The sequence below is a fragment of the Aythya fuligula genome, chromosome W (genome assembly GCF_009819795.1).
Source record: "Aythya fuligula isolate bAytFul2 chromosome W, bAytFul2.pri, whole genome shotgun sequence".
Taxonomy (NCBI): domain Eukaryota; kingdom Metazoa; phylum Chordata; class Aves; order Anseriformes; family Anatidae; genus Aythya; species Aythya fuligula.
In genome coordinates, this window is record NC_045594.1 from 131,642 (window position 1) to 146,547 (window position 14,906).

At 46.4% G+C, this 14,906-nt stretch overlaps 1 protein-coding gene across 1 annotated transcript in view; it reads left to right on the top strand.

The window, feature by feature from the left end:
- The window catches only part of LOC116501471 (dymeclin), a 135,373-nt gene extending 123,691 nt beyond the window's left edge, over positions 1–11,682 (top strand). The window contains exon 15 of the mRNA XM_032207069.1: positions 11,440–11,682. Coding sequence (XP_032062960.1) covers positions 11,440–11,461 — 22 coding nt within the window. The 3' untranslated portion in view covers positions 11,462–11,682. The remainder of the gene's footprint in view (positions 1–11,439) is intronic.
- The last annotated feature ends 3,224 nt before the right edge of the window (positions 11,683–14,906 follow it).

A 14,906-nucleotide genomic window follows, 5' to 3' on the forward strand; every position in this document is an offset into this window, starting at 1 on the left:
GAGACAAATGAGATGACTATATTGGTTCTGCAATTTGCTAGCAAATTTGTCTAAGCAGGCTTGGGCTTCTGCCGTTAATCTGCGTGGAGATGTGAGGTCGGGATCCCCCTTTAAAAGCTGAAACAAAAAGAGAAGTTCCTGTGTAGTGATGCCTAACAATGGTCAGAGCCAGTTTATAGTACCTAATAATTTCTGCAAGTCATTTAGTGTTTTTACTTGTTGTATAATTCATATCTGCTGCGGATGGATAGTTTGGGTTGTTATCTTCCATCTCAAATACTTCCATGGGGGAATGGATTAAACCTTTTCTTCGGCCACTTGCAACCCTATTGAGGTAACTGCTTCCTGTACTTGTGTCCTGGTTTCAGTTAGAACAGAATTAATTTTCTTCCTAGTAGCTGGTGGAATGCTGTGTTTTGGCTTAGGATGAGAAGAGTGCTGATAACACCCCGATGTTTTAATTGTTGCAGAGCAGTGCTTATACCAAGCCAAGGACATCTCAGCCTTTTGCTCTGTCCTGCCAACAGGCAGGCTGGGGGTGCAGCAAGAGCTGGGAGGGGACAGACCCAGGACAGGTGACCCAAACTAGCCAAAAGGGTATTCCATACCATCTGACGTCATGCTAAACAATATATAGGGGTGGCTAGCCGGGGGGAGGGGGCCGGACTGCTCGGGGTTAGGCTGGGCATCGGTCAGCGGGTGGTGAGCAATTGCATTGTGCATCACTTGTTTGTACATATTTTTATTACTTTCCTATTATCACCATTGTAACATTATTATTGTTATTATTATTTTTGTTATTATTATTTTCCTGTCTTATTAAACTGTCTTTATCTCAACTCACGGGCTTCACTTTCCATTTCTCTCCCCCGTCCCAGAGAGGGAGGGGGGAGGGTGAGCAAACGGCTGCGTGGTGTTTAGCTGCCGGCCGGGTTAAACCACGACAACTTGTGTGACCACATGTGACAATTCATTAGAGCTCTCTGTTGTGATTAAAAGATCATACATATAGTGGTATATAACTGCTTGAGGCCAAGCCTTTTGCACAGGATGAAGTGCAGACATCACCTTCAGTTGACAAATAGGGCTATTTAACATTCCTTGATGGAGTACAGTCCAGTGGTAACACTGCACCGGGCTCTGACAATTTACTGATGGAACTGAAAAAACAAATCATGGAGCATCCTTGGGGTGGAGCCATATAGTAAGAAATTGTCTTTCAAATCAATAACTATTGTGGGACAATTTTCTGGTATCATTGCAGGAGATGGGACCCCAGGCTGCAAGCCTCCCATTAGTTCTATTACAGCATTAATTGCCCTCAAGTCCTGTAAGAATCGCCACTTTCCTGACTTCTTAAGGATCACAAAAACTGGAGTGTTCCGGGGACTTCTCGTAGGCACTATATGGCCTGCATCTAGTTGTTCCTTAAATAGTTCTCTTAGTGGCAGCGACTTTTCCTTCTTTAAGGGCCATTGATCAATCCAAACAGGTTGTTTGCTTTTCCATGTTAGCTGGATTGGTTGCTGCTTGTCAATGGCCCTTAATGAAAACGCGTCTGCAGCACGAGGCCCCACTGACTTAAAACATCTTGACCCCATAATGTGCAGGGGACTGATAACACATAAGGGGCAGTACGGGCTAGTTGGCCATCTGGGCCCTTTGAAACTCGGTTGTTTTCACATCAGCTCCAGTGTCCACTAATCCTGTCATCTGGAGACCATCAACCATACAAGTCAATAAGGGCCGACTGATAAACGGGACCACAGAATCGCCAGAGAACCTGTGCTGCCAAATCCCCCCGAACAAGACACTTCACTCGTTCCAGCCAGTGAATGAAAAGGCACTAATTGTGCAATCCTTTGACCATGTGGGATGTGGCAGGGAGGTGACGGTGTCTGTGTCATAATTTTAATTTCCCCTTTATAATCAGCATCAATAACACCTGGGAGAACAAAAAGTCCCATCCTGGTAACTGAGGAGTGTCCTAATAACAAAGCACTTTTTCCTCCCCCTGAAGGCCCTCTGACTCCTGTAGGAATTAAGATGACTGAGGCATCTTTCAGGGTGATGGGTTGGGCGGTGGCCAAGTCCAATCCAGCACTGCCTGAGGTAGCTGGTCAGAGGGATGGCGGCACAACTGGAGCTGGGGTCTGAACCGTACTTCCTATTGTCATGCGGTCTCGCGCTCTTTTGCCCGTTTAAAGGCTGACCGGTCACATGAAACCTGGATTGGCATTCACTCGCCCAGTGAAGACCCTTTCCACATCGAGGGCACGGCTACATCTGTCTAGTGGATTTTAGCGATTTTAGTTTTATTTATTTATTTATTTATTATATTTATTTATTTTATTATTATTATTATTTTTTTTACAGTTTCTCTTGAGATGACCCTGTTCTCCACAATTAAAACAAATGGCCTTTTGTGCCAGCCTCACCGTGACATGCGAGGATGTCAGCCAACAGCGACATCTTGTGGTTTTCTGTTCCTACATCCTGGCAGGCTTTGATCATATCGGTTATAGTGGGGTTAGTGGTTTTAATAGATCGCAAAATTTTCCTACAGTCTGCATTAGCGTTTTCAATTGCCAGTTGTCACAATAGAATCTCCCGTGTGGCAGGATTCTCCACCTGACATTCTAAAACATTCTGCAAACAACCCAGAAATTTTATATAGGGCTTGGTGGCTCCCTGCTTTATAGTTGCAAATGAAGCATCTGAATTGTTAGTATCTGGGATCCTTCTTATAACACGCAATACTAACGTTTTACTTACTCAAAACATTGTCTATCTAATTGTGCTCGCATTTGTGGATGTGAGAAAAATCTCAATAATTTTCTTCAGACAGGATCTTCTGTGAAGCTATTTTATTCGTGATTGCAATGGCAAGCGTCCTGCAAATAGGAGCGCCCCACAGAAAGCATATCATAACCTTATATTCCCTATTACCCAACACCTGATCACCTCCCCATTTCCTCATTGGCTGAGTACTACAGGTTCAGAAGCTACTCGATGCCCTTTTATACCATATACAATTTTATTTGATCAACCCTTTAATTTCTCCTCTATTCTCCTTTTTTTTTTTTCACTTTCCTTGCAATTAGAGAACTTGTGATCTTTGTTTTTTTTACTGTTCTCACACTGCTCATCCTGTTTTTCTCAGTCTTCTACCTTATTTTGGAACAGTGAGGCCTTCTACTGTCCACTTACCTACTTAGCATTTCTCCTTGTTGACTACACAACTACCTTTGAATACAGAAGTTTGGTTTTCTACTGCCAAAACACACTCTATCTCAAAAACAAATTCTACTGCAAAAACACAACTTGGTTTCTCACAATTCCCCCCTCTTCTTTTCTTACTTCTATTGTTTTTGCACTTCCTCACTCTTCTTAACTCTTGAGTCTTTTCAACACTAGGGTGCAATATTTCTCTTCAGATGCATTGGGGAATAATCATTTCTGTTAAAAACTTCAATTTTCAAAAGATGCTATACAGGGATTAATACAAGGAATAAGCAAACAAACTAAAACACACAATACCACTATTATTATAATACCAACAAATAGTTGTTTGAGCCAGTTCCATTTAGGTAACCATGAAGTTAGTTTCTCCCAAATATCTCCAGTTTCCCAGGAACTGTCATCTTGAGACACATCATGTAGGATCTTGGTTTTTTTTCCCAATATTTTTGAGATCAGTCTCAATTTGTCCCATTTGGTCTACATACATACAGCAACTAGTATGAATTACAGTGCACACTCCTCCTTGTTAGGTTAGTAATAAATCTAATACCATTTGATTCCGGAGTACTATTTTTGACAAACTTTTTACCTCTTCTTGCAGTGCCTGGACTGCATCCAGAGTGTTATTTTCTAGTTCTTCAATTATAGCTGAGATATTTACAATAGCTTTTTCTAATTCACTCACCCCTAACCAAGGTAAAAACCACCTTGCAAAACTGTGAAATGCCTTGTTTCTTTTTACTAGAGGATTTTCTGGAGTTCTCTTAACTCTGCATGGGATGTCAAGGGGGGGTTGGCTCTGTGAGTCTTCAATAATAGTTACATTTGGAATTATTGCCCCCAGGGTGCAAACTCCCTTCCACCCTAGGGGCAACACCTTCCTGGCTTTTTTGCCACATAGCCAGTACCACCCCTTGCCATTCAGGATAGGTCATCCAGTGTGGCAATGAATGCAGATTCTGATGCAAGTTGCAAGTGAAGGAAAAGAAGTTTATTTTTTGTCTCTACCTCTGCTCTTTTATATCCGCGCCGAGATAGCACAATACTATGGAAACCTCCTAGTGACAGAATACAGCCTACGTGCACTTTGTTACTTTCTCACTGTCCAAGGTTAAGCAATCTCACGGTAGCACTTATATTACAAAAGCAGCCTTTCGGTGCTTTCCTTAATTCCTACTAATCGTCACATTCCCAGGGCCTTCTGCCGACCAAAGCGATAAGACTTTGGTGGCTATCCAAGTTCATATACGCCTCTGGCCCCATACCTGGTTGTCCAGGACAGTGAAAAGGCTGAGGTACTGAATGCATTCTTTTGTTTCAGCAAGACCAGCATTCAGGAATTCATGGGCCCCAATGGAATGTACCCATGGGTGCTGAAGGAGCTGGCCAATGTTATTGCTAGGCCACTCTCCATCATCTTTGAAAGGTCATGGAGAACAGGAGAGGTGCCTGAAGACTGGAAGAAAGACGATATCACGCCAGTCTTCAAAAAGGGAAAGAATGAGGACCCAGGAAACTACAGACCAGTCAGCCTCGCCTCCATCTCTAGAAAGGTGATGGAACTGCTCATCCTGGAGGTCATCTCCAAGCATGTGGAGGATAAGAAGGTGATCAGGAATAGTAAGCATGGATTCACCAAGGGGTTTAACCAATGATATCCTTGTTTAACCAATCTGCTATCCTTCTGTGATGAGATAACTAGCTGGGTAGATGAGGGGAGATTGGTGGATGTGGTCTACCTTGAATTCAGAAAGGCTTTTGACACTGACTCCCATAACATCCTCATAGACAAGGTCAGGAAGTGTTGCAGGAAGAATGGCCGAAAACACGACAGACACCAGTATGGTCAGATCATGCTCTCCCTTTATTACCCGAATAGCCTGACTTTCAGAGCAAACTTAACAGGGGCGGATAGTGTCTCACACAAGATTATTGGTCAAAAGCATTCAGACAAACAACTGCAAGAAAACAACCCCACCTGCAAGAAAACAACCTCCTTGTGATTAGCAGTCACGTAGATCTTGTCCTTGAAGCCAGCTGCTAGCAACAATATTTTTTAAATTCCTCAACCAGGCGATGTGGGAACACTGTCATGGGAACTTCTCATAGTTGTTCTGATAGCTTGGTTTGCTCAGCTGCAGCAAGTCATGGCCTCCTTGCTGTTTCAAAAATCCCTCAACAAGGAAGTGCAGCCTAGATAAGTGGAACATGAGGTGGACTGGCAATTAGAATCATAGAATTATAGAATCATAGAATCATTAAGGTTGGAAAAGACCTTCAAGTTCATCTGGTTCAACCATCACCCTACTATAAACATCACCCAATAAACAATGTTCCGAAGTGCCAGGTCCAACCTCTCCTTGAACACCCCCAGCCACAGTGATGCCACCACCTCCTTGGGCAACCTGTTCCAATGCCTGACTACTCTTTCTGAGAAGAAATGTCTCCGAATTTCCAACTTGAACCTCCCCTGGCGCAACTTGAGGCCATTCCCTCTAGTCCTATTGCTAATTATCTGTGAGAAGAGGCTGACCCCCAGCTCCCCACAACACCCCTTCAGGTAGTTGTAGAGAGCAATAAGGTCTCCCCTGAGCCTCCTCTTATCCAGAATATTGGCTGGATGGTAGAGCTCAGCAGGTTGTGCTTAGTGGTGCAGAGTCTAGTTGAAGGCCTGTAACTAGCAGTGTCCCCCAGGGGTCAGTACTAGGTCCAGTGTTGTTCAACTTATTCATCAATGACCTAGACGATGGAATGGAACGCACCCTCAGCAAGTTTACTAATGACACAAAGCTGGGAGGAGTGGCTGATACCCCAGAGGGCTGTGCTGCCATTCAGAGGGACCTTGACGGGCTGGAGGGTTGGGCTGAGAGGAACCTCATGAAGTTCAACAAGGGCAAGTGCAGGGTCCTGCACCTAGGGAGGAGTAACCCCAAGCAGCAGTACAGACTGGGGGCTGACCTGCTGGAGTGCAGCTCTGCAGAGAGAGACCTGGGAGTCCTAATGGACAGCAAGCTGACCATGAGTCAGCAATGTGCCCTTGTGGCCAAGAAGGCCAACAGTATCCTGGGCTGCATTTGGAAGAGTGTTGCCAGCAGGTCAAGGGAGGTGATCCTCCCCCTCTACTCAGCCCTGGTGAGGCCACACCTGGAGTATTGTGTCCAATTCTGGGCTCCCCAGTACAAGAGGGACATGGAGCTCCTGAAGCAAGTCCAGAGGAGGGCTATGAAGATGATCAGGGGACTGGAGCACCTGTTGTATGAGGACAGGCTGAGAGAACTGTGCCTGTTTAGCCTGGAAAAGAGAAGACTGAGGGAAGACCTCATGAATGTGTATAAATATTCGAGGGGAGGGTGTCAAGAGGATAGAGCCGGTCTCTTTTCAGTTGTGCCCAACAGCAAGAGGACGAGAGGCAACGGGCACAAACTGAAGCACAGGAAGTTCTGGCTGAATATGAGAGGGCACTTCTTTACTGTGAGGGTGACAGAGCACTGGAACAGGTTGCCCAGAGAGGTTGTGGAGTCTCCTTCTCTGGAGATATTCAAAACTTGCCTGGATGCCATCCTGTGTAACGTGCTCTAGGGGATCCTGTTTTGTAGGTTCATGCCCAGTGCGCCGCACCAATAAGTACAGTCAGAATCCACACAAAGGTCTTTTAATTAAATAATTATATAACTCTGCAGAGTCAGGTGCTTGGCGTTCTTTCACAAAGCAAGCACACCTTTGACTCGAATCACTGTAATTTATACACAACCAACTTGTGAAAACTGTTTGGCTATTTTTGATCGGCTATTAGAGCTCATCTAACACATCTCTACTGAGTTTGCGCATTACAGAGGACCATGGGGGGGGGCATCAAATCCCAAATTAGCATACATTAGCATTTTCATGGGTGTGTTTTTTAATACATTAATGACTCTTAATGAACAAAAGGCTACTATAGGGCAGTCTGGAGCTGTTTTTCTCCTTCTTGTTTTTTACCTTTTATTCCTTATCTTCCTTTCTTCTGCTAGTTCAAGGCTACCTGTCTCTTGCTTTCAGCTCTAAGACTACACAACCTCCCAATTTTCTTCAAGGTTTTCTTATTTTTTCCCAGCTTTGGGACTACACTTTCCCCCCTCTGAGACTATGAACCTCACTTTTAGGCTTCATAGTTCTCACTGCATAGTTCTTACCTATTTTTATTAATTTGAAGAAATATTCTGTTATCTATATCTTGTTTCACTAACATTACCTGGTGAGGTTTGCACTTGCTGAATAAAGTACTATATAGAATCATAGAATCATAGAATATCCTGAGTTGGAAGGGACCCTTAAGGATCATCAAGTCCAACTCTTGACACCGCACAGGTCTACCCAAAAGTTCAGACCATGTGACTAAGTGCACAGTCCAATCTCTTCTTAAATTCAGACAGGCTCGGTGCAGTGACCACTTCCCTGGGGAGCCTGTTCCAGTGTGCAACCACCCTCTCTGTGAAGAACCCCCTCCTGATGTCAAGCCTAAATTTCCCCTGCCTCAGCTTAACCCCGTTCCCGTGGGTCCTGTCACTGGTGTTAATGGAGAAAAGGTCTCCTGCCTCTCGACACCCCCTTACGAGGAAGTTGTAGACTGTGATGAGGTCTCCCCTCAGCCTCCTCTTCTCCAGGCTGAACAGGCCCAGTGACCTCAGCCGTTCTTCGTACGTCTTCCCCTCCAGGCCTTTCACCATCTTCGTAGCCCTCCTCTGGACACTTTCCAACAGTTTCATGTCCTTTTTATACTGTGGTGCCCAGAACTGCACATAGTACTCGAGGTGAGGCCGCACCAGCGCAGAGTAGAGCGGGACAATCACCTCCCTTGACCTACTAGCGATGCCGTGCTTGATGCACCCCAGGACACGGTTGGCCCTCCTGGCTGCCAGGGCACACTGCTGGCTCATATTCAACTTGCTGTCTACCACGACCCCCAGATCCCTCTCTTCTAGGCTGCTCTCCAGCGTCTCATCGCCCAGTCTGTACGTGCAGCCAGGGTTTCCCCATCCCAGGTGCAGGACCCGGCACTTGCTCTTATTGAACTTCATGCGGTTGGTGATCGCCCAGCTCTCCAACCTATCCAGATCCCTCTGCAAGGCCTTTACACCCTCATTCGAGTCCACAACTCCTCCAAGTTTGGTGTCATCAGCAAACTTGCTCAAAATACCTTCTATTCCTACATCCAGATCGTTTATAAAAATATTGAAAAGTACCGGCCCTAAAATGGAGCCTTGAGGGACCCCACTGGTGACCGCCCGCCAGCCTGACGCAGCCCCATTTACCATAACCCTTTGGGCTCTGCCCGTTAGCCAATTGCTCACCCATCGTATGATGTTTTTATTTAGCTGTATGGTGGACATTTTGTCCAGTAGGATCCTATGGGAAACCGTGTCAAAAGCCTTGCTGAAGTCCAAAAAAATCACATCAGCTGGTTTCCCTTGGTCCACCATACGGGTGATCTTATCATAAAAGGAAATCAGGTTAGTTAGGCAGGACCTACCCTTCACAAACCCATGCTGGCTGGGACCAATGACTGCTTTGTCCCCCAGGTGCGCCTCAATAAGTTTGAGAACCATCTTCTCCATGATTTTACCAGGCACTGACGTGAGACTGACAGGCCTGTAATTGCTAGGGTCTTCTTTCTGACCCATCTTGAAAATCGGCACAACATTTGCCAGCTTCCAGTCTACCGGGACCTCTCCAAATTCCCAGGATCGTTGAAAAATAATTGAGAGAGGTTCCGCGATGACGTCCGCCAGCTCTTTCAGCACCCGGGGATGAATCCCATCCGGACCCATGGACTTGTAGGGATCCAGGTGGAGTAGTAAATCCCGCACACGTTCAGGGTCGGTTGGGAGTTTGTCATCCCCACTGTCCCGGTCCTCCAGCTCAGGGCACCCTGGGTCCCGAAGCCCATCATTGGCATTGAAGACAGAGGCAAAGAAGGCGTTAAGCGTCTCTGCTTTGCCTATGTCATTGTCTGTGAGGAGACCTTCCCTATCAAGGAGCGGCCCTATGTATTCTTTAGTTCTCCTTTTTCTGTTCACATATCTAAAAAAACCCTTTTTATTTTCTCTCACAGACACAGCCAGCTTCAACTCTAGGTGTGCTTTGGCCACTCGAACTTTCTCCCTACAAACACGAACAGCATCCCTGTATTCTTTCCATGACACCTGGCCCTCCTTCCAGTAGCGAAACACTCTCTGTTTCCGCCTAATCTCCATTAGAATGTTCCTGGTCAGCCACGCCGGCCTCCTGCCCCGCCTGCCTGACTTGCGATATTTAGGAATTGCCCGTTCTTGTGCTTCTAGGAGGCATCGCTTAAAGAATGACCAGCACTGGTGGACATCGAGGCCTTCAAGAGCAGTTTCCCAGGGGACCTTGCTGACTAGTTCCCTGAGCAGCCTGAAGTCCGCTTTCCCCATATCTAGGGATGAGGTTTTGGTGGCACTTTTCCTTCTGTCACCGTAAATTTTGAACTCAACCACTTCATGGTCGCTATGACCAAGGCGGCCACCAATCACCACATCTCCCACCAGACCCTCTCTATTTTCTAGCAACAGGTCTAGGAAGGCACCTTTCCTAGTTGGCTCCGTTAGCACCTGCACCAAGAAGTTATCATCTAGGTGCTTCATGAACCTCCTGGACTTGCTCGTGTCAGCCGTGTGGCACTCCCAGTTAACGTCCGGCAAGTTGAAGTCCCCCATAAGGACAAGGGGAGTTAATCTCGAGGCCTCTCTTAGTTCTGTAAAGAATAATTTATCGGCGCTATCGTCCTGGCCAGGCGGTCTGTAATAGACTCCCACAACGACATCCCCTTTATTTGTTCGTCCCTTGATCCTTACCCAGAGGCTCTCAACTTTGCCATTGCCGACCTGAAGTTCCACACAGTCCAGCCCCTGCTTCACATACATCGCCACCCCACCACCTCGCCTACCCTGCCTGTCCCTCCTGAAGAGCCTGTAACCATCTATCGCAACACCCCAGTCACAGGACTCATCCCACCAGGTTTCGCTTATGCCGATGATGTCGTAGTTGCGGGACTGGGCCAGGACTTCTAGCTCATCCATTTTATTCCTCATACTGCGTGCGTTCGTGTAGAAGCACTTCAGGTGCGTCTCCTTACACTCAGCACCTTGTGGATCTGACCGAAGGACCTCACTGGCACACAGCCCCTCTGATTCTAGCGTACCATCCCTTAGGTCTTCACCGGCGCGCCTGGTTTTAGCCCCTTCCCCCTTGAATTCCCTATATGAATTCAAACAACTAGGCATGCATTGCAGAACACAACTACGTATCACTACTATTGATACAATTATTATAATAATTAAAATCAGTTGTCTTAATCATCCAAAATCTGGCAGCCATGACCACAACCAGGAAAAATCTGGTCCACTACCAAGGGTTGCATCCTGAGATATTAGGTGAAACAGTTGAGATGCTTGCCAGATTTGGTTAATGTCTGTTTGAATTTGCTTCTTCTCATTTACATAGACACAGCAGCTGCGGTTTATCACAGCACAAACACCTCCCCGGGCTGCAAGTAGCCCATCTAAGGCAAGACGGTTTTCTAAGGTTATTTGGAATACTTGTTCTATTTCTGTTTGTATTCAACCAAGAGCATCAGTAGTGGCATTGATTATGATTTCTAAAGTTGCAGAAATATTTACTATTGCTCTCTCAAGTTCTATTACTCCCAGGGATTAATGCCCTCCACAAAGTATGAAACCAGGTATTTCTTTTTGCAAGAGGATTATAAATTTCTCATTTCTCCTGAGGTTTCATAAAGATGGCCTGTGATCTTAGCCAACCCCTTATGTCTGCAGACATAAGGTTCAAGGTTTTATTATTTTTTTCCCAACTTTGGGACTACAACCTACGGACGACAATCCTACTGGGCAAGGGGGTTGGACTAGATGATCTGCAGAGGTCCCTACCAACCTTGGCCATTCCGTGATTCTGTGATAAGCTGGGACTGAAATGCGATATTTATTTCTGGAATGGTAACAGATCTTTGGATTTTAAGCCTTCAAAAATGCTTAAAAACAGTTACTTTATATTTCTAGATCTTCCCACCCCCTCCAGCTGTAAAACAGGAAATTTAATTAGAATGTTGTTTTAATCATTGGTTGTGTGGTTTTGTTTTGTTTTTTTTTTTTTTTCTGTTATCTGATTGCTTGTCTACAGGTCTTCCATCAGGTACAAGTGATGTCACAAGTCCTTTTCAGATGCTCCAGCAGCAGATCAGTCTCACAGAAATAATGAATACCAGCCATTCAGATACCTCTCAGTTTTTAGAAAATACAGAGGATAATGGGCTACAGGAGCACACGGATGAGAACTGCCTTTATTGCGTCTGCATTCAAATTCTGGGTTATCAGCCTAACAACAAAGTGAACTCTTCATATAGTTGTACAGGTTAGTGTTCCATGTGGGTAAGTGTGATAAAGACTGAATGAGAATGCTGAACTCTGTTCATCTCTAAAATTGATCAGTCTGTAGTGTGTTTTTTTCTTAATATCTTGAAATGAATTCTCATTAATAAGCTTATTATGCAACCAGTGGTATTTCTATGGTCATTTCCATCTTTTCTATTTTTATTGGTCTTAGTCTGACAATATGCCTGCGTATTTTCAAAATATTTCTAAAAGCTTATCAAAATACAAAACTTGAAACCTTACTTACAAATCAACGTTCTGAGAAATTAGGCTTCCTGTCAAACCGATGAGAAGTCTAACTTCTAAGCAAGTTTCTACCATAAAGCACAAGAAGGCTGTTTCAGCACAAGAAGGATGTTGATCTGTTGGAACAGGTCCAGAGGAAGGCCATGAAGATGATCAAGGGGCTGGAGCACCTCTCCTACGAAGAAAGGCTGAGAGAGCTGGGGCTGTTCAGCCTACAGAAGAGAAGGCTCCAGGGTGGTCTCATTATAGCTTTTCAGTAGTTAAAGGGGGCTTATAAAAAAGATGGAGAGCAACATTTTGCTCAGTCAGATAACAGAATCACAGAACTGTAGGGGTTGGAAGGGACCTCGAAACATCATCGGGTCCAACCCCCCCTGCCAAAGCAGGTTCCTCAGAGCAGGCTGCCCAGGTAGGTGTCCAGACAGGCCTTGAATATCTCCAGAGAAGGAGACTCCACAACCTCCCTAGGCAGCCTGTTCCAATGCTCTGTCACCCTCACTGTGAAGAAGTTCTTTCGCATGTCAGTGCGGAACTTCCTGTGCTCCATTGCCCCTTCCTGTGCAGCCATTGCCCCTTATCCTATCCCCACAAACCACTGAAAAGAGGTTGGCTATATCCTTCTGTCCCCCACCCCTCAGATATTTATATACACTGAGGAGATCCCCTCTCAGTCTTCTCTTCTCCAGGCTGAACAGACCCAGGTCTCTCAGACTTTCCTCATAAGGAAGATGCTCCAGGCCCCGTATCATCTTTGTGGCCCTCCGCTGGACTCTTTCCAGGAGATCCCTGTCTTTCTTGTACTGGGGAGCCCAGAACTGGACACAGTACTCCAGGTGATGCCTACCCAGGGCAGAGTAGAGGGGGAGGATCACCTCCCTTGACCTGCTGGCCACACTCCTTTTAATGCATGCCAGGATCCCATTAGCCCTCTTGGCCACAAGGGCACACTGCTGGCTCATGGTCAACCTGTCGTCCACCAGGACCCCCAGGTCCTTCTCCTCAGAGCTCCTCTCCAGCAGGTCATCCCCCAGCCTGTACTGATACTTCGGGTTGTTCCTTCCCAGGTGCAGGACTCTACACTTGCTCTTGTTAAACCTCATTTGGTTTCTTCCTGCCCAGCTCTCCAGCTGGTCCAGGTCTCGCTGAATGGCAGCACAGCCTTCTGGCGCATTGGTCACTCCTCCCAGCTTTGTGTCATCAGCGTACTTGCTGAGGGCAGACACTATTCCCTCATCAAGGTCGTCGATGAAGATGTTGAATGAGACCGGACCCAGCACCGACCCCTGGGGAACACTGCTAGTCACAGGCCTCCAGCCAGACTCTGCTCTGCCGATCACCACCCTCTGAGCTCAGCCAGTCCTCAACCCACCTTGCCGTCCACTCCTCTATCCCACACTTTCTCAGCTTTGCTAGTAGGATGTCATGGGAGACAGTATCGAAAGCCTTGCTAAAGTCAAGGTAGATGACATCCACTGCTCTCCCCTCATCTACCCAGCTGGTGATGCCATCATAGAAGGCAACGAGATTGGTTGAGCACGACTTCCCCTTGGTGAATCCATGCTGACTACTCCTCATAACCTTCTTCTCTTCCAATTGCTTGGAGATGGCATCCAAAACAAGCTGTTCCAACACCTTTCCAGGGACAGAGGTGAAACTGACTGGCCTGTAGTTTCCCGGATCCTCCTTCCTGCCCTTCTTGAAGACCAGAGTGACACTGGCTGTCCTCCAGTCTTCAGGCACCTCACCCGTTCTCCAGGACCTTTCAAAGATGATAGAGAGCGGTTCGGCAATCACATCTGCCAGCTCCCTTAGCACACACAGATGCATTCCATCAGGACCCATGAATTTGTGTGCATTGAGCCCACTCAGATGCTCCCGAACCACTCCCTCATCAACCGGGGGGAGCCCTCCATTTCCCAGACCCTTTGTCCTATTGCCAAGGGTGAGGAGTCCCAGGGAAGTATCCTTGAAGCAAAGACTGAAGCAAAGAAAGCATTCGCTATCTCTGCCTTCTCAGCGTCTCCCGTGACCAGGACACCCCCCTCATTCAGCAAGGGACCTACATTATCCCTAGTCTTCCTCTTGCTGTTTACATACTTGAAAAAACCCTTCTTATTATCCTTTACCTCTTTCGCAAGCTTCATCTCTAGGTGGGCTTTAGCCTTCCTTGCTTTAGCCTTCCTTGTTGCGTCCCTGCAGGCCCTGACAACACATCTACATGTATACTCCTCCTAAGAGGACAGGCCCTTTTTACACATATAGAACATTCTCTTCCTTTTGATCTTATTGATTAGCTCCTTGCTCATCCATGTGGGTTTCCTGCCCCCTTCCCCGATTTCCTATTCTTCAGGGATGCACCAATCCTGAGCATGGAAGAAGTGCTCACTAGATGATCTTCAGAGGTCCCTTCCAACCTTGGCCATTCTGTTATTCTGTGATTCTGTTATGCCACTGTTATGCCTGCACAATCACTTATGAATATGCACTTATGAATTTTTCACTGCAAAACTACAACTTTGTTTCTCATACTAAGTACAACATTTAACCTTTTCTTAAACACCCACAGAGACAGTGACTCCACCCCCCTCCCTGGGCAACCCATTTCAATGCCTGACTACTCTTTCTGAGAAGAAATATCTCCTCATTTCCAACTTGATACTCCCCTGGCGCAACTTGAGGCCATTCCCTCTAGTCCTATTGCCAGTTATCTGCAAGAAGAGGCTGACCCCCAGCTCCCCACAACTCCCTTTCAGGCAGTTGTAGAAAGCAATATGGTCTCCCCTGAGCCTTCGCATCTCCAGACTAAACGACCCCAGGTCCCTCAGCCACTCCTCATAGGACTTGTGTTCCAGACCCTTCACCAGCTTTGTAGCCCTTCTCTGGACATGCTCCTCAATGTCTTTCTTGCAGTGAGGGGCCCAAAACTGAACACAGTACTCGAGGTATGGCCTCACTAGAGCTGAGTACAGG